Source organism: Dendrobium catenatum, unplaced genomic scaffold (genome assembly GCF_001605985.2).
Source record: "Dendrobium catenatum unplaced genomic scaffold, ASM160598v2 fragScaff_scaffold_692, whole genome shotgun sequence".
NCBI classification, from domain to species: Eukaryota; Viridiplantae; Streptophyta; class Magnoliopsida; order Asparagales; family Orchidaceae; genus Dendrobium; species Dendrobium catenatum.
Window position 1 is genome coordinate 393862 of NW_021319154.1, and position 20718 is coordinate 414579.

General features: G+C 35.6%; 1 protein-coding gene across 1 annotated transcript in view; it reads left to right on the forward strand.

The window, feature by feature from the left end:
* Window positions 1–313: 313 nt before the first annotated feature.
* LOC110092922 (monodehydroascorbate reductase 3, cytosolic-like) overlaps window positions 314–20718 on the forward strand; it is a 33135-nt gene continuing 12730 nt past the window's right edge. The window contains exons 1-2 of the mRNA XM_028695838.1: window positions 314–524; window positions 1129–1218. Coding sequence (XP_028551671.1) covers window positions 314–524; window positions 1129–1218 — 301 coding nt within the window. The remainder of the gene's footprint in view (window positions 525–1128; window positions 1219–20718) is intronic.

Sequence of the window (20718 nt, forward strand, 5' to 3'; positions counted from 1 at the left end):
AACTTTGAATTTTTTCAAGAGTTCAATAATGTTATTTTTAAATGTATTAAGAGGGATAGCAATAAGCTAGCGGATTTGTGTGCTAGCTATGCTATGGTTGGTAGTTTTATTTGGGAAGACTTAACTTTGGATGAGGTTCCTCCTTCATTTATCAATATAATGAAGGAGGAATCTACTTTGTAGTTGTTGTTTTTTTTGCTTGCTTTCCTTTTTAATGCAGATTATGCTTTTCTCAAAAAAAAAGAAATCCTTGGTGTAGGAGTTTTTTGAGTTAAGCAGACTCTTCCAATTAAGTGAATATAGAAGGGCAACGATGGAGCCCATCTCTAGCAGAGGAGGTATGGGAGTTAAACTGGCTATGGAGTTAAGGTTAATGATGTATTGTAGAGGGGGAAAATCTAGAGCATTTAGTGGTGGCGGTTGCTTATTGAAATGGGTAGAAAGCAATGGAGGTGGAGGTGAGGATTTCTTTGATGAGGGACCTCTGGTGAAGCTGGAGGAGGGGAGGAGATGGGAGGTTGCGGGTGGGAAGAGTTAGGTTTTTTTGTGAGAGTTTCTCCAAGAAGACGGTTCTTATAATAACGAGCAATGTCCATGCACGAAATGTTTTCTAGTATTTCATTACCTTTTATTTTCGATATCTGTTGTGCAACTATTTTCCATCATTATGTGCCTATTGCTCTTTCTTTTTTAATAATTTGTTAAGTGATGATTGTACAACATCACCAATAATTATACGTTTCAAGTGACAGTTTTCTTCCCTAAACATAATTTTATGATTTTAATGTAAGTTCACTTCATTTAATTGTATTAGCATGAAAGAGTCTTCCCAATTTGTTAGAGGTTTATATATGCAGTCCAGCTGCGTGAATCTATTTGTAAGAGCTTCATATTTCCTCATTTTGCACATGAATTGGTTGTTTTATTTTATTTGCGGAATTCAAAGTTATTTAGCAACAAGAATGACATCTTGTTATAATGTCTACTCAAATAAAACACATTCTATTTATTTAGTTGACAAAATTTTCCTACAATGACAAGACCAAGTGGCTTTGTTTTCCATGCTCTGATTTTTTCTTTTTCTTATGCGTATCTTTTTCTTTTCTTATGCCTAACCTTTCTTTTTCTTTACCCTAGGTGCTGCAAGACTTCCAGGCTTTCACGTGTGTGTCGGAAGTGGAGGAGAGAGGCTTCCTCCAGAATGGTATGTAGAAAAAGGTATGTCCTACTTGCGTTCTAATCAATTTTCTCTGCAAGTGGTCCTTAATCTGAATATATATTTTTTTTTGGGAAAATTGAGGGCTTTAGCCCATTTCATTGACATTAATGATAAAATTACGAGTGAGAACCTGTAGTCATAACAAAATAAAATAACCCCAGAAAGTTGTTTAAATAATTACATGATATGTCAGTAGGGGGAGCAAAAATATAAAATGTCGGACTTAGAATACAAAAGTCTTCACCAAAAGCAGGATCCGCAAGTTGTGTTGAACCATCTTCCATGGTTGCCTGTAGGTTGCTTTGGTGGGTGAGAATGAGCATGCTCAGAGAAGCATCAACAAAGCTGGGAAGTGATGTTTCAACATGGTCCTTGCTCCAAAACCTTAATCGAATAACCCAACAAAACAAGCTGAGCAACCAACCAAATCAACAGCCATCTAGTAAAACGATACAACCGAGAAGCCTACTATAGCAGGAGATGTTCAATTTCATGGAATTTTTCCCAATTGTGAACTTTTGTGATGCAGGACTACGTGCAAAAATCCTACATCAAATATCATCTAAGAATTCTAGTCCTGCATCATCTTGTTTTAATTGTTCTAAAATTTTATTGTTGAATACTACAACAAGAAGTTGAGTTGCCAAAAAGTCTTTCATGTAAAACCCGAAAAACAACGATCTTCAGCGTCGCATGCATTTCGATGCGCCGTGATGAAATTAGGAAAAATTTCAAAGTCGTCAGAATTCGACGCAATAAATTTTATAAAATAGTACGCAAAATTCTGAGCGAATCGGTATAAAGAACTCATATTGAATTTCTCGTATTTTGGAAGTTAAAATTCATAGAATTTTTTATGTGACAAGATTGCCCTTAATATCAATTAAGTGGAGATAATATAAGTGAGGGCATTTTAGACTTTGTGCAATTAGGGAGATGCATTCTCTCTTATTAGGGGACCGAAATATTTCTGTCCCCATTCCTCTCGTGTGGCCCGAACGGAACAAAAGAGGGAGAGAAGAGGCGACGGGGAGAAATGAACAACAGTCTTAGGGGCGGTTTCCGACGGCGGTTTGTGAGGAAGATTGAAGGGAAATTGTAAGGAGGACTAAAGGAAGGGTAATGTGAGTTTTTATAAACTTTTTTCTCATGATTTTCCATAGGGTTTTCTCAAGAAAGAAATCTACGATTTGAGAGAAATTTCAAAACTCTTTAAGATAAAAGGATATGGAAGGTTTAGAGGATGATTCTAAGCACAAAAATGAGATGATTTCTTGAAAAATTTAGATTTTTAAAAATTAGGGTTTTCTGCAATTTTTTGTATTTTTTCAAAATGGCTTTGTAAAAGTTTTCTAATGATGTTTTAGAGCTTTTACATGAAGTTAGTTAAATTTTATGAAGAAATTTTCATGCTCTAAGGTTTAGGACTTTCCAAAATCATGAAAATTTTTAAGTGTATTGGTTTCAAATAGGCTTAGGAATGTTTTTAAAGGCAAGAAATAGGACTTTTGCACAAAATGTTATTTTTCTAATTTTTAATTTAGAAAATCAAAAAAAATTATTCTATGTTAATTTATGTTTAAGTGTAAGAGAGGTTCTTTATGCAGGTGGTAAGCAAAGGAATTGAGGGAGGTTTTCAAAAGCTAAGATTATGATTAAATCCCAATTTAGAGAAAATAAGAATGAGATTTATCATGAATTGGAAAAAAGAGTTCATTTAGAAAGTAAAAGAATGATGTATGGATGAGTTCTTTATTCATAGATTAGGGTTTTTAGAAGTTTATGAGAGAACAACTAATATTTACACGTTATGTTATGTCTCTTTTAGATACTGATCGCATAAAGGAAAGAGCTCGATAGGACTTTCGAAAAATCATCGTGGTGAGATAGGTAAAATGAAATTTTTTTAAATTTAGAAAGTGCTATAAATACAAACATGTAAAAATGGTATTTTTTATGTTTTTTGTAATTTCATTTATAGCTAGCATGTTCTTACATAAATGCTCATAATCACATGATACAAAAATAAATTTCTTATGTATTGATAATAAAGAATGGTAAAGTTCATGTTTCTTTTATTTTCATGTAATACATATGCCTTCTTTTACATGCAACATATACATATGCATATCTCTTTTCTCATTTAATTAGCAAGCATGTAATATCATATGAGAACATACACATGAATGTCATGCTAAAGTCTCTTTTATGAATAAATAAGAAATGTTTATATGTGCATATTTGATGTAGAAGTATCAATGGTAAAGAAGCTCTTTTGAGCCAATGGTAAATGGACTCTTTTGAGCCAAATGGTAAAGGGTTCTTTAGAATCAAATGGTAAAGATGACCAATTAAATATGTACCTGATCAGTACAAATGATACTTCCAAGACGAGTGATTACTATTATGCTATTATGATATTATGTCTTTATCTTATATGTATATGAGGCATCAAATGAGTCATGAATGCTTAAAGAGAAATGATTGCAAGTTTATGCAAGAAAGATAACTTAAAGGTTGACTTAGAAACATTTTCACTTTAGATAATATGTTATGATATGTTAAATGTTTATTTATTCAGACGTAGATGCATATTGTAATTCTTTTCTTGCCTTTAAATTTAATTGAATGACATTTTATCTACTGAGTTATGACTCATCTTATTTATGAAGCACCTTTCAGGAGAATCTGATAAATGAGAATGACAGATATATCACCCTTTACATACCGTAGTAGGGAGACAACGGACAACAGGTTCATTCTTTTTGATTTTTGATATTTTGAGTTAGAATGATTCAGGACGAATTGTAAGGAAAGATTTATGGATCTCTTTTTATTTTTTGAACATCTATATTTTAAAGTTGATATTATTGAATGATAAATAAATAGAAAGAAAATTTTCACTTGACATTTTATAGTGACTCTTTCTTTATGTTTGAAGTGTTTTGTTTATGTAATGTGAATATTTTTATTTTTTACTGTCTGACTTTCGTTCCTGCCTCACCTATACAAGCTTACCGAGTCGGGTCGTGACATTTTATATATCTCATGCGAAATGAAATAGATTAAGCAAGAGGTGGAGATATAATAGAGGTGTTATACAATTTTACATGCAACCCATAAGTTATTAATATGTTGTAACACTTGCAGGGCGTTGGGGCACAATAGGGAAGTAGCCGTCCAAGGTAAGCATTGAGTGAGGATGTTGAATGTGTAAGTGCATTCGAAGAATAAGTGGTTTTTTTATTCCTGTTCCATATTGCAAAACCCACAAGCAGAGTAGATGTTTAGTTTATGAGCATGTGGGACATCTGTGGATTTCAAATCCCCGACCAAGCATAACAAAAGAGGAGTATCTTCAACATAGGATGTGTGTCAAATAAATTAGAACAAGTTGGTCTTATCAGTATGCTCGTAAAATATCCTGCTTCCTTAAAGGTTATAATTTTTTTTCCAGGCTAAGAAATACAGTCACTGCTCACAAGTGATATAGTAATACCAGTCACAATATTCTTAATATTAGCATTTCTTGTTTTTAGGAGTAAGTATCATGATCTTGCCCGAAGGCTCTAATTAATGAAGCAGAAATTGACGGTCGAATGGATATTTAAAATTTCATTCACTTCCTACATATTGAAAGAGCTACCACAACTCAAAATTCATTATTCAAGAAAAAAACAATATGACTTTTGAAAATAAATCTCTCTTATAATATCACATCTACAATATACGTTCACTCTTCTTTAGCTCATTTGTTTCTTTCCATGTTTTATTAAGTGATATTAATGAGTTATGTCACAACTAACTGTATCATGTTTCCAAATAATCGGAACAAGGAATATTGAAATAATATACATGTTTGTTATAAAACAATAAAAATTTTATTTAACAATTAATTCAATTTAAAGTTTTGATGTTGCAATAGATTTTGTAGCATTAATATTATATACCATATAATATCTTATCTTTTTCGTAAATAATACAACTATCATAGCAGTCATCATCTTAATTATATCTATTAAGGTGCTCCATTTTCCATTTCCTTTTCCAAGACCTTTTTTCAATTTATATGTGTGGGTACATTACATTCCTAACTTGTTACGACCCGGCCCGGTAAGCTCGCATAAGCGAGACGGGAACGGAGGTCAGATAGTAGAAATTAAAAACCTTCACATTACAACATCAAAATATCTCCAATGCATAAAGAAATAGCCACTATATAAAAAGCTAAGTAAAATTTTTCTTTCTTTCTGTTCATCTATCATTCAACATATCAATATTAAAACATAGATGTTCAAAACATAAAAAATATCAAAAAAAATCCTTACAATTCATCATGAGTCCTATCTTAAAATATAAAAAATCAAAAAGAAAGAATATGTCGCTTGTCATCTCTCTATAACGGTACGTAAATGGTGGTCTATCCGCCATTATCTTTTATCGGGTTCTCCTAAAAAGTGTCCCATAAGTAGGGTGAGTCATAATTTAGTAGATAAAATGACATTCAATTAAATTTAGAGACAAGGACAGAAGTACAACATACATCAATTTCTCAATAAATAAACATTTAACATGTCATCACATAGCATCTAACACAACAAATTGTTTGTGTGCGAATACAGAAGCGCTGCAATAGATACAATCATCTATAGCCAAGTAGGAGATTAGTTAGTACACTATGACCCACCTATAAAAAATCAACAAATAGTGAACGACAGTCTACTTATACGAAGTAGCGAACAACTCAATTCAGAAGTTGCTACGCCACGTCACCGGATCTGCAACCTCCGTACAAGCAGACAGAAGACGTCTACAAATATTTTAAAGTACCCCTGCACATGCACTGTAATTTGTATACACATAGGTACACTAAAGGGGAAAATGCAATCTTAACTTGCATGGGCCCCGGCGAGTGTGTTATTGGTACACACGTGACGCCTAGGGATGCTGCGCGGGTTATTAAATTTAAACCCGATCCTCCTTAGCAAATAAAATGAGTGGACAGGATTTAATTATAAAATGCCCTCAAATACCCGCATTGGCCCTGACGAGTGTGTTATTGGTACACAAGTGATATCTAGGAAAGCTGCGCGGGTCAATAAGTGAATTCATGTTCTAACCTGATCCTTCTATACGGGTCAATAGAAGTCGACAGGGTTCACACCATCAAACAAATATGTGGCCGTGGCGATCAGAATATTTGTTTCAATACATTCATATTAGGCCTTCAAAGCCTAAAATCAAAAGAATTCACTAATAAAGGCTTAAAGCTTATGAAACCCGATCCTCTGTCGACAGTGAGAGAGTCGACAAGGTTCAATCAAATGAAAAATAACTCCAAACGCCCCAATGATGGCCGCATTGATTGAAGATCTCAACCGGAGGGGTCCATTTCAAATACTTTCAAGTGTCTCCCAAAAGTCAATTTCAAATACTCTAAAGCTCCACCTAAAATCCTAGAAAAATCCAAAAAAATCCCCAAATCCCAAAAATATTTAAAAATGAAACTATCCATCTCAACGCTTAAAGCAAAATTCATTCACCATCTGTAACAGTTTGCCGATGTGTATAAATTTAAAACTACTTCAGCTCACAAAAGAGTTAAATGCCTAGTCGAAAATATCACTTGGATCCATTCTCAAACAATCTCCTACTAGTAAGGACGTGGTACGTGTCCTCTAACTAATAATTAAAAATTTTAATAAAAATGTAGTTATAGAGCCACTAAGGAAAAACCAAATAAATCATTTATTAGAATATTCACATACCTTAAATTTAGTCTTACAAACAGTTTTAAAACTAGTATATAAATTTTAAGTACTTGCACTTAGTCTTCCTCGACATTTTCTTTTCTTTTTCTTGTAACAACAGTCCGTAAGAAATATGCTGGTGAGATGTGAGGCTCAGTAAGTTAGGCAACTTTAAATAGTATTTAACTTGTATGATTATAAAATTCAGAATATTAAAATATAAATAAAAGTTAAACTACTTAGAATACTTCATAAAATCTCATTTGACATTAACATTTATTTTTTCTTGAACTCATATTGAATATCAATTTTATTCTTTAAAAGATTTGGCTACTATTTCATAAATATATTCAATGGATTCTAGATAAACATGGCGTTATCGCCATTGAATTATATAGAGGTCCATTTTGTCTCTTTAGGGGTCTCTTTTGCCCCACTAGTTATGTAGGTCTCATTTCTTTGAGATCCTTTTTGCCCCATTTGTAATGTAGTCTCATATTCAGGAACCCTTTTGTACCACCTATATTTATAAGTCATAAATCATATATAGCTAAACTTTAATTTAAATTGATATTCCATACTTAACTTTTTTTCAGAGTTCATATTTTTCACATGCTACTATAATGATAATTCTTGATGAGGATATCAACAAGAGATTATGGAATGTTTATCATCAAAAGCATCGAAGATCGACGGCTATGATTAGGAGCATGTATTTTTGATTTATTTCATGTATTAGCTTATTTTATTTCATGTTGGATGATTATACTCTTGCTTATATTTTGTTTTGATTTGTAGCCCTAAGGGCATTTCGGCCACTTCTTTTCTTTTCTCTTTGAGTCCTATATATATGGCCTTTAGTCTTGTATTAGGATTAATAATTGATTATAAAAAAAAATTCTGATTTTTTTTCTTGAACTTGTGAGTTCATAAGTGGTGAAGTCTCAAGGTGTGGGCAAAGCAACACCCACCAGTCATCGGAAGTGTAGGAGTAACGAAGAGTGTGACCTTCAGTGGATACAAAGATAAGGCCCAAACCTACCCTAACTATGAGAGTTTCATTTCGATATAAAGTTTTAACGGATGATGCATCGTCAAAGTAGATCTCCCAAGTAGGGGACTATTGCTTATCCACACTCATGATTAGTTCATCCGGTAGATCATCATCAAGTGGAGAATCTACAGGGATCAGGTGAGCAGCAAGAAAGTCAGCTAGTGTTTGTCCTTTGATAATCCATTGAGGAACAAAAGTAATGTCGAATTGAAGCAGAATCATAAACGGCTAGCATGCTAGACGACCTGAAAGGGTCGGACGGATCATTAGATACTGCAAGGGATTAACTCTAGAGATCAAGTTAACCTTATGCGAAAGTATATAGTGTCTAAGCTTTTGCACTACGAAGATCAAAGTCAAACATTGCTTTTTCATCGTCGGATATGCAATCATCTGCTGAGGTAGTACAAGACATTCTCTTTGCCTTCTTTTCTTGAGCTAACTGTGCATCCAAGAATTCATCTAGGGCCGTAGTATAGAGAATCAACGGCCTACTTGGGATAGTTGCAGCTAAAACAGTGGGGTTCATCAGTTAGCGCTTTATACTCTCAAATCTATTAGAAAAATTCGAGATAAATCTCCACAAGAAAGAAAGTTTACCCTGGAAGGATCTCAACTGGGTAAGACTTTTAGGGGGTTTCAGATCCACTATGGCTTTGATCATAGAAGGGTCAATCTCAATGTCATGATAGCGGATTATAAACCCTAAGAAACTTTCATACATTAACTCTAAATGCGCATTTTAAAGGATTCATTTTCAAATCAAATTTGCGAAGATGTTTAAAAACGATTTATAAATCTTGTAGGTGATTTCCATGGACCTTGCTTTTGACCACCAAATCATTCACATAGCATTCAACTTGTTCATGTATCATCTCATCGAAATAACAGTCATAGCTCATTAATAGGTGGCTCCAGCATTCTTGAGACTGAAGGATATCACCTTGTAACAAAATATACCTATAGGTGTACGGAATACAGTAAACTTCTCATCTTTATGGGACATCTTGATTTGATTATAACCATACGAACCAACTATGAATGAGAAAATGTTATGGGATGAAGCTATATCAACCATAATCTCGGGGACAATAAGAGGAAAATCATCCTTAAGACATGCCTTGTTCAAATCACAGAAGTCAATACAGACACGAATCTGTCCGCTCTTCTTTCGGACTGGAATAATATTGGCAAGCAAAGTGTGATACTTCTCTTTACAAATAAATCCAGCCTCTATGAGCTTCTTAGTTTTGACGATCATTTGTTGTTCAATTTCTAACCTCATCCTATGAGGTGACTGCTTAACAGGGACTGCATCGGGCTTAATGACCAACTTATGAACGGCTACCTCTAGATTTAAATCAGATATTTTGGTGTAATTTTAGGCAAAATAATATTTAAACTCTAAGAGGAGCTTGACGTAATCTTAAGCCTCTAAATCAGACAGTAAAGAACTATGGAAAATAGGTCTATGATTTGAATCAGTGCCTAAGTTTACCTCACACAGTTCATTTATGGAGGAAGTAGTGTCATCTTCAAACTCTCATGGAGCATCCAAGACCCTATCCTTAACATCATCCGTGTCTTCTTCATCGGCAAGATAAACAACCGGATAAGAATGAGAGATTACACGAATATTGGCATGAGTAGACCGACTCTTCCCCATATAAATCAGTTCGCCAAATACGGGCTTGCTGTAAAGCTCGTTCATCAGACCAAGTCGAATAAATGACACCCTACTCTATATAGCCCTCTATGATTGTGAAAAAATAATGAGGGACACTCTTAACTCTATATTCATAGTGGTCTCTTCCAAACCCTGACTCTCAAGACCTAGTAGGGCACCTATATTATGGATAAAGAGGCACACTCCTTAGACCGTGCTAGCCCGAATGTCTCGTACAGTGGAGGAGGAAGGATCTTCCCTGAATGTAAGTGAACGTCCTGTATAGAGTCATCCTCAACAGGAAATATTATTATCACAAACTCCCCCTCACAAGTTTTGGAAGGGCGGAGAAGCTTTTACACCCAACTCCTTTTCAACAACCCCGGTGCGGCAGAGAACCAACTCCTTTTGCTTCCTCCTAAAGCGGGCAGAGAACCCGGACCTTTTGCTGAAGTAGACCTGCCAAGAACCTCCCAAGAATGAACGACGAAGACCGGAGAAGACGACTTGGAATCTTGCTTGGAGTAACCCTTGTGAACCCTCTTACAAAATCCCTCTCACAAGTTCCTCTCTTTCTCTCTCTCTCCCTCTCCCTCTCCCAAAGCTCTCTTAGGTCAAGACAGCAGTACTCAAGGTCTCATACATGAGAAAAATCGGATCCTTTAAATAGAATTTCAAGAACCGACATTATTGTCGAGGATGATATGGATATCGTCCTAGCCGATCAGTACAAATTGTGTGCTATCGTACTGAACATCGCCTTGAATGTTGGTCTGGACGATTCAAAATTAGCTTGATCGTCTAGGATGATCTTACGATCTTCCCGGACGATTAGCTCACATCAGAGATAAATCGTCCAGAACATCGTCCTACATATGATCTGGCCGATGTTGATCGTCTAGAAGCAACTAAGGTTTTTGAGCTGATCGTCCCGGACGATATCGAGATCGTCCCGGACGATATCGAGATCGTCCCGGACGATATCGAGATCGTCCCGGACGATATCGAGATCATCCCGGACGATGTGATCGTATCAATCATCCTTAATTGCTTTCCTTAATTGTCTGATCAATTTAGGCATAATTGTATCAAATCGTCTAGGATGATACACGATCGTCCTGGCCGATATCCAAAAATAAAGAATACCTAAATAGATCATGTCGGCGAATTCTTTCTGTTTTGAGCATATCGTCCTGGCCGATACATGTATCATCCAGGCCGATATCCTAATGACGACTGCCTTGACTAGGAATCCTGATTAAGGTTTCTGTTTTAAACTCGATCGTCCAGGATGATATAAGTATCGTCCGGGACGATGTGAGTAAAAACAGTAATTCTAAATCAGATAGAAAAAATTACTCAAGTGTGTGTAGGGTTACTTAGCATCATAACACTTCAATGGTTACAATTGTGTCAAGAAAGGGAAAAAGAAAATTACAGACTGACTCAAACCTAGTCTACCCAAACTTGAATTTGTTGGATCTTGTGGCCCTGAAATGTCAGTAAAAAAGACAGTCATATAGAAACAAGAGTGTTTGCTAATCATCAAAACATAATTCATGAAAACAGATTTGCAACAGTGCTGGCTCTAATGAAAGTGCCTTGAGTGGATTCTCGGATTCATCTTCTGAATTTATGTAACAACCATCCTTTGGAATAGTAAAGGCTGGTTCTTTATCATAGTCAAACTCATCTTCACATGATTACTTACATTGCAAGCAATATAAAAAATATAAAAAGAACGAGTGTCAGAATAAGTAGAATTAAAAGTAGGAGCATGAAATCAAAAGTAGCTAGAATCACATTCTTCTATTATTTCATCATCAATCGAAAGGAGAACGAAGTCTTTCAGCATAAACGCTAGAAGGAGCCCCGTCTTCCCTTCTGAGGTTATAACAAGTTTTTCCTTTTCATACATCTTTTTATTACATAAAGTAGAAGAAATGTGCTCAGTAGGCACTACAATATAAGGAGAAAAAGGTGTTAGCATAGTAACTAGGGCGACAATTGTCGACTTGACTTGTAAAGGCTTCCTCTCAACTGCCTCTGAACTCTAAACTGCTTTATCGATCAACTGCTTTGTCTTCCGGGAGAGTGCTAGCTGCCACTCTCCCTCATAATCTTTGGGTGATCTGCTACTTCTTCCCTGACTATCACTGCGGCTGGAACCAGAAATCACCTGAACTATCTGAGTGGTCTTGCCCTAAGGCTGCACTAAGTCACTATCAGGCAAATGTATCTTCCTACTGGCCATGAGCCTCTCAACTTTGTTCTTGCACACATAGCAGTCCTCTATAACATGTTCGATATGTCTGTGATAGGGGCAATAGAGCGGGTGGTCTGTCTCCCTTCTCCAATCTACTATTGTCCGGTAATATTAAAATGTTTTTCTTAATAAGGAATCTAAAAATCTTTTTCGCATTTTATCTTTTAAATATATATTCCTTACTAAGCTTCTCCTGTAGGTACTGCTGACTCTCTGGAGTCCTACGTGAAGGTTTGGGCTGCATTGATAACTGACCCGATGAGTACGATTGCTATTGAAGTGCTGAACTGACTATGGAAATCGCCTGCTCAATTTTCTAGGCTATCAAGTCTTGAATCTGTCCTGCTAACAACTATGTCGACTGACTCTGAACCATGGTAGTAGCTACTATAGGTGAGTCAGGTGTAGTGGTGGTATTGCGGGCTCGTTCCTGGACATAGTAGGAGTGGCTACGCCCGTTATCTAGGGCATCGCCCCCAAAGCTGTCAACTGCGCGGTCATTGTAGCCATAGCTCTGGCCATTTTTGTTATCTGAGTCTGAATGTACAAAATTATCACCTCTATATCAACTGACCTAGGAGATTCACCCACCTCTGGCTCTCCCTGCTCATCATCGTCCTTGGGCTCTCTCTACTCGTTCGAGTGACCTCGTCGGGTAACTACACAAACTCTGTGCACTAGCACTTCTCCATCTGACTCTTCTCCGAGTGTATCCTCCTCGGAGGGGGTCTAACACAAGGCATTTATGTAAGGACTCATAGGGGAAGAGTCCCTATGGGGGCTAAAAGTTGAATCCATCTTTCCCCTAACTAGTGAACCCCCGGGGGAAGCTACAACATCTGCATTACAAACCATCAGGACTACCTCAGACCCAGAAGGAACAACTGTCTCCATCTGCTCAACTACTTCTATTGATTGTATTGTCCTGACATGGGTGTCTGCCTATCGTCGTCTCCACACCCACCTGCTGAGGTGTGGTCCAATAGGAACAACTAACTGCTGATGGGCCACAACTACTAAACGGATCTAAGCTTCGGTAGGCTCCAATTGCCGTCTCGATCCATGACGACATGGGCGTCGTCCAACACCAAGGGTAACTGTTTGTGGTCAAACTGACAGAACTGAACTAGCAGGCTGCCTGGGTGGCTGTCCTCTTTGCCATCTATATCTCTGCCTCAAAGTCTGCCTCTGCAACTAAACGGACACTTGAGAGATCTGACGGAGTAACCTCTCCCGACTGACAGACCTTTGACCTTGCGCTAGTTGGACGATACTCCGAATCCTCTGAGAGAGGGTTCGGGCAGCATTGTCCATGGGGAAACTAACTCGGGATAAAGTAGTGGTTACAGGAGGGGTCGCGGCAATGCAAGCGACGTCCTTCTCGTCACCACTGTGTGCTAGTAGGGAGAAGCGTCATCCCTAGACTGCTTCTATCTCAGGCGCTACTGCAACAGTTGGGGTAGGTTAAATTGAAACTCGCGTGGCTCCTGCTGAACAGGGATCACTCTCCTCTGAATAGGCTCCTAGTGAGGAACGTTTATTAGGTCAGGTCACCGGATGTTGCTTTACGTTCGGTTGCCACTCATATATTGCCACGTAGCAGCCCGAAAACCTGGCCCAAACCCGTCGTGGTTTGTTGACTGGTCACGTGTTTTACACCATTTTGGGTCGCCCCAACGTACTTTATCTTAAACAGGCAGGAAATGTTAAAAACCTGCGCATTCTTTATATGTTTAATAAACTTTTGACGGATTATGGTTTGAAGACGTTATACAGTGTTTAGGGTTTACAGCATGAATATAAAGTTTTCGCGAAGGGTTCAAGGAGATGGAAGAAAAGACAACGACTATTTCTTTGGAAGACTTAGACGATTTCAATGAAACATTTGGCACTTATAATGTCGATGAAGATTTTTCTATTTTTATACAAGTAATTTCTTATATATACAGAGGTTTTATAATATAAATTTTTAAAATCTAGTTACGTATGATCATTTCTTTTTGTTTATCCATGAGTACCATATTCGTACCGATAGAGAGGGTTGGAGTATTGATTGATACAAATATGGTACTGTTGGATACTATAGGTATTGCTCGGTATGCTCCTTTTTTTGTTTGTTTACGTTGATAATGTCTACCTTGTACCAAGCTTATAGATAAGTACCATAGGTGTACCGAGATAAAGTTCCAAGAGAAGTGCTATGGAGAGTTCTTGAAAAGAAAGGAGTCAATAATGCTTATATTCAAATCATTAAAGATATATATGCAGGAGCTATTACTTGTGTTCTAACACAAGGTGGATTGACCAAGTATTTCCCTATTTCGGTTGGGTTACATCAAGGATCAGCCTTAAGCCCATATCTTTTTGCTTTAGTCATGGATGTTCTCACTAGACATTTGCAAAAGGATGTACCTTGGTGTATGCTTTTTGCTGATGATATTCTTCTTGTTGATAAGACTAGAGAGGGAGTTGAAGGTAAACTTGAATTATGGAGGTCAACCTTAGAGTCTAAAGGTTTTCGCTCGAGTAGATCTAAAACGGAATATTTGGAGTGTAATTTATAGGATCCTTTTACCGAGCTTTTAGATAGGTACCATATGTTTGTACCGAGATAAAAAATTTGTTCAAAATTCGATATAAGTCGGTACTGATCGGTATTTATAAGATCCTTATACCGAGCTTTTAGATAAGTATCATATGTTTGTACCGAGCATTTAGATAACTCGGTATTGCTCGGTATTCATAGGTATTGCTCGGTACGCTCGTTTTATTTGTTTTCTTACGTCGATTATGTCTACCTTCTACTAAGGCTATAGATAAGTACAATAGGTGTACCGAGAAATAATTTTCGACAAAACTCGGTATTGCTCGGTATGAAGTCATTGCGGTATTGCTCAAAATTAATTGTTTGGTTCAATAATTTATAATACTTTGAATTATTTATTCACAAAGAGTTTACAACTCTGAAAAGGAATCATATGATAAATATTGTCAATATGCTCATTCTCATGGTTTTAGTGTTCGGAAAGAGCATCATTCATTCTGGCATAATTCAAGAAAAATAAAATCAAAGGATTTTTTAAGTTCCAAAGCCGGATTCAAGGAGATAGAAAAAAATAAGAACGTGAAATTTTAAAAATCAACTACAAGAACTGGATGTCCGGCTATGATTAGATTTGCGGTTAGTGGAGATGGAATATGGATGGTGAAAAGATCGGTAGAGAGTCACAATCACGAATTGGCTAATCCGGATGATCAACATTTGCTGAGATCATCTAGGCACATCAATGAAGAAAATACCTCCGTTCTGATATCAATGTCTGAAGCTGGCATAAAAATAGTTAATGTATTATCCTATCTATCCGATGAGGTGGGAGGTGTAGGAAATCTGTGATTCACAAAGAGGGATGCATACAAATACATTTAAAATGAGAAAGAGCCAGAATTGAGAGTGGGGATATCAATTTGCTAATCGAATTGTTTAAAGACCGGACAGCTGCAGACAACATATTTGCATGGGATGTGCAAACTGATGAAGAAGACAGGTTGATAAATTTTTTTTGGGTTGATGAGTTTGGGAGAATTGATTACGACTGCTTTGGGATGTCATTATTTTTGATATAAATTATCATCTTAACAAATATAATTTAGCCTGTGCTCTTATTATTGGAGTTGATAATCATTGGCAAAAAATTATATTGTGGGTGGCATTTCTATCTGAGGAAACAATTGATTCTTTTTCTTGGGTATTTAGAATATTTTTAAGAATTATGGATAACAAACATTCAGTTACTTACAATGCAGCTGTGCAAAATTTGAGATAATGAGTTTATTATATTCTCATTGCATGAAAGTTCTGAGCCAGTTGGATATTGTTAATATTCCTCAAAAATATTTTATTCCAAAATGGTCATCTAGAGCACGAAAGATTTATATAGTGGACGGAAGATCCTACCTATTGGAAACAATGTGCACATCCATTCAGGATTCGCGTAACATGATTTTTAGAAATTATGTTTGCCGATTTGTATATCAAATTAGCACAGAAGCACAGGGTAATGAGGATGCAGAACAATGTATGATTGACGCTATGAGTGCAATGACTCTAAATGTTCAAAATATTATGGAAGGGAAAAAAATAAGCGCATACCTTAGGGGAGCCATAAAACAATTAGATATCCTGCGAAGTGTCGGCCAAAGAGAATCTCTAATACTAGATTAAAGGATCATTGGGAGAAGAGGAAGAGCAAAAAAGTGAAACCCACAGAGAGGAATTCTGCTACAAGCATAAATTTTACACAAGGAGAAATAGGAATCCAGTCGTCCTTTATGTAACAGCTCAGTATAACTCGGTATTAGTAGGTATTACTCAGTATTAGACGATTTTTGGCTTATTTGAGAAATATTTTGCCATAAGGTTGGATTGTAAGTTGCACTTTGTCTGACGTATGCATCTTTTTGCGAATTTTAAAAATAAATTCGGAGTTTTTAAATAACTCGGTATAACTCGGTATTATTCAGTATTAGACGATTTTTGGCTTATTTGAGAAATATTTTGCCATAAGGTTTGATTATAAGTTGCACTCTGTCTGGCGTATGCATCTTTTTGCGAATTTTAAAAATAAATCCAGAGTTTTAAAATAACTCGGTATTAGTTGGTATTACTTAGTATTGGACGATTTTTGGCTTATTTGAGAAATATTTTGTCATAAGGTTGGATTGTAAGTAGCACTCTGTCTAACGTATGCATCTTTTTGCGAATTTTAAAAACAAATCCGAAGTTTTAAAATAACTCAGTATTAGTTGGTATTACTCGGTATAGGACGATTTTTTGCTTCTTCTAAAAAATTTTGCTATAAGGTTGGATTGTAAGTTGTTTTATGTTGTTTTTTGTCGGACGTATGCATATTTTTTCGATTTTCAAAAACTAATCCTGAGTTTTTAAATAACTCGGTATTAATAGGTATTACTCGGTATATGATGATTTTTTTGTTCTTTGAGATAAGTTTTGTTATAAGCTTGAATTGTAAGTTGCACTCTATCTGATGTATACATCTTTTTGCATCTGACGTATGCATAAGTTGTAATTTATTCTGTACAACTTTGTATTAGCATGTATTAATCGATATTAGCTGGATTTTGACTTTATTGAGAAATATTTTGCTATAAGTTGCAATTTTCTAAAATCAGTATGAATCGAACCATTGTAATTTATTTATAACCACAATAAAAAAAACACATAAATGGCCTATGTAAATTCAAATTTTTATTTTATATTGTTACAAAAAAGGCCATATGCAAATTCAGCCTTAAATATAGTTATATTGCTTTGCTTGTTCTTATAGATATCCCATTGAATAATATCATCTTTGATTACTGTTTTCATATAATTACAAACAAACATTCCACAATCCACGCTGTTGTCTTGTTTTGGCAAGTTCGGAATCGTTAGGATTGGTTAGGTTCGTATATCATCGTCATAAGCATTTTGTGTATTAACATATAAATGAGATATCTGAAAAATTAATAAAATTAAAATTTTAATATTCAATATCATAACTGAAATCAAATACAAATTTTAAGAGCACTTACAACTTCAGGAGCCACAGCCTTGTGAGTGGCTTTGGGTAATGAATCCAAAAATTCCCAAGTTTTTTCCTTAGATTACCAACCAATAGTGTCCAATGTTTTTCTTTTATAATGGGAATAAGGATCAGGTTAACATTCTTAACAGAAGTTCTGGTGATATTTGCAACGAATGCAGTTGTGTTCATCTCCTTACATTGACAGTAATAACCCTGGAATAAATGCGCTTTAAATTGAATATTTGTTAACCTGAGATCTCTTCAACAGCAAGAATAGCCAAATGAACAAAAGTACTCTGAGATCTCTTCTTCTTCCTGTCCCCTAATGTGAATGGAGTTTTAACCTTTTTTCTTTTTCTATCATTCCTGAGCTGTACACGTCGTGCAATTCCTCCCCTATTTGATGAAGGAAATTCTCCATCTTCAGATTGCCTCACAACCTCTTTCATCCCTTTCAAATCTGCTTCTTTTGTAATTTTCTCAACAATTTGGTCGACATATTTGACTACTTCGTTCAAATTGTTATGGTTAGATACAGTTCTTAAAGATGATTTCTTCGGACTTTCACTCCGGTTTGATTTGAAAGAGCCATGAAAATTATCACTCAAGAATTTATATATAACAACAAATTTCATTTTATTATCGAATGCTGCTTGTTCTAATGCTGCTACCCATCTTTCAAGTAAAGAGTTCGACTGATGATACTTTTTTGATCAAATAGTTTTGCTGGGTTATAAGTTTGTAAATGTATTGATTTAAAATCTTCAAGTTCGTTTCTTCAGTAACAAGACGATTTGGATTAGGTTCTGGGAAAAATTCTTTCTGTGGGGTCTTGATGTTGGGGATTGGCGGTTGGATTGGAGATTCAGTGGGGTTTGACGGTTGGATAGGGGATTCAGTGGGGCTTGACATTCTAGTTGGACTGTCTGGAGTTTGAATACTTGGTGGAGTTCGAGTTGGGGGCTTATAAGATATGTGAGGGGTTGTGTGTGGAGTAAGTACAATTTGTAGATGCTCTTTTGTTGGATATGTAGAAGAATTCTGAAGTAAAGTCTTCTCAGCATCTGTAATTCTTTGTAAATGTGTGAAAATCTGTACAAGATATGTTTGTAGTCATCAAAATTATATAAATAAATCAGAAATATAAGTTACTACACGTATGTTTACTTCCTCAGTATCCTGAAGGTTGGTTAACAATTTGTTAATATCTTTTTCTCTATAATTAAATTTTCCATCCCAACGAATGATACGGGGTCGAGCAACATCATCCACTATGTGGTGGAAATTTGTTTGTTCAAAAAATCATATATGTAATTAAATAAAACACACAATTCAATGTTATAATGATAAAAAAATTAATTGTCAATAGTTTAAGTATATAAAATCAAACCATATATGTAGTAAATACTCACAATTATAATCATTACAAAACCATTGATATATCCTAGTGAATAATTTTTGAATGTTTTTTTTGCAATTGCATTAAATTCAATCACAAGGAAATCCCTAATGGATTGGGGCCACTTGTAGTTCCAAAGTTTTTGAAATTGTTTGCAACGTCTAATATTGAAGATGGTATGCGGAAGTTGGCCATTGGAAAGAAGATGTTCGTCAGTAAGTAAACAATAAATTCTTTCACTACTTTCTCTATTGGAGTAGACACATCCAATTTCTTAATATCATGCCTTATATTATTTGCTGTCACTCCACTAATCATAGCACTACCTGGCACAAATTTATTTCTTATGTTCAGCAACCCAAGAATCAAAGCTATTTCATCAGATGAAAAAGGTATCATTTTTCTCTTAATAACTTAATAACAAAACATTCAGACTAAATGTCCCACTTCGTCAATAACATATAAACAATTAGAATATTCTGAGGGAATCGAGACAGTAATAGGAACTGATTAATATGTAGCTGCCGTAGTCTTGATACTAACGGCTCCCCAAATTTTACAACCATCTCGTTACAAACTTCTCTAAAACTTGAAGTTCGACATCTGAAATGAATCTTGGGGTTATATCCCTGTATGATAAAAAAAATAAAATAAAACTTATGTAAATATCGATTTATAACTTCTAGTACCGAGTAATGTTAAGGAGAATTGATAGCAATCACATAAACAGATTATTTTCATAATATATCAAACCTAATTACCGAGTATTTACTTTGAAAAAATTAGCAATAACGACAAATATCGAGAAGTACCGTGTAATACCGAGCAGTGCCGAGAAGCATCGATTAGCACCGAACAGTACCGAGCAGCAACGAACAGTACAGAGTATATAAAATACTAATATATTTATTCTAAATACCGAGTATTAACCCTGAATACTGCGCTGTACCCAAAAGTTACGAGAAGCACCGATCAGGGCCGAACAGTACCGAGCAATATTGAGCAGCAACGAACATTATATTATATATAAAATATTAAGATTTTTATTGTAAATACCGAGTAATTACTCTGAATACCGAGCTGTACCGAGAATTATTGAGTACTGAGAAGTATCTATCAGCACCGAACAGTACCCAACAGTACGAAGCAGCAAAGAACAAAAATATTATATATATAAAATAATAAGATATTTATTATAAATACCGAGTATTAACTCTGAATACCGTCCTGTACCGAGCAGTACTGAGCAGCACTGAATAGTACAGAACAGTACCAACCAGCACCGAATACCGATTAGTACCGAGCATTACTTCATGAACTCAGATTGATTTGAAACGTTCTCACAGTATACATTCAAATTTTTTTACTAAAAAAGAACCTTAGTAAGTAAACCCTAACCCTAAAAATACGATTTTGTTTTTTTTTTTTATAACCAGATTACCTATCTAACAAGAATGAAAGTACTTCGGAAGAAATTTGTAACCTCAGGCATTGTTTCTGTGGAGGTTTTCGACTGGAAATTTGCTTCGAACTCACGGCAAATGCTTGTGAACTATGAAGGAAAGGAATAGTTGCACAAGTCGCTTCGTCTTTGCATCTAGTATAGCGAAATGAAAATCTACATGGTAGGAATATATTTAAAATATAACCATACCGTGATGGGCTGGTTGTCGGGTTATCATGGATTTAAATTTCGCACGTGTGACAAAACCACTATTCGCCGGGTCAGGTCCGCATTTTTGTGCTTGCTATGTGGCGCGATCTCAGCGCTCGCCGAAC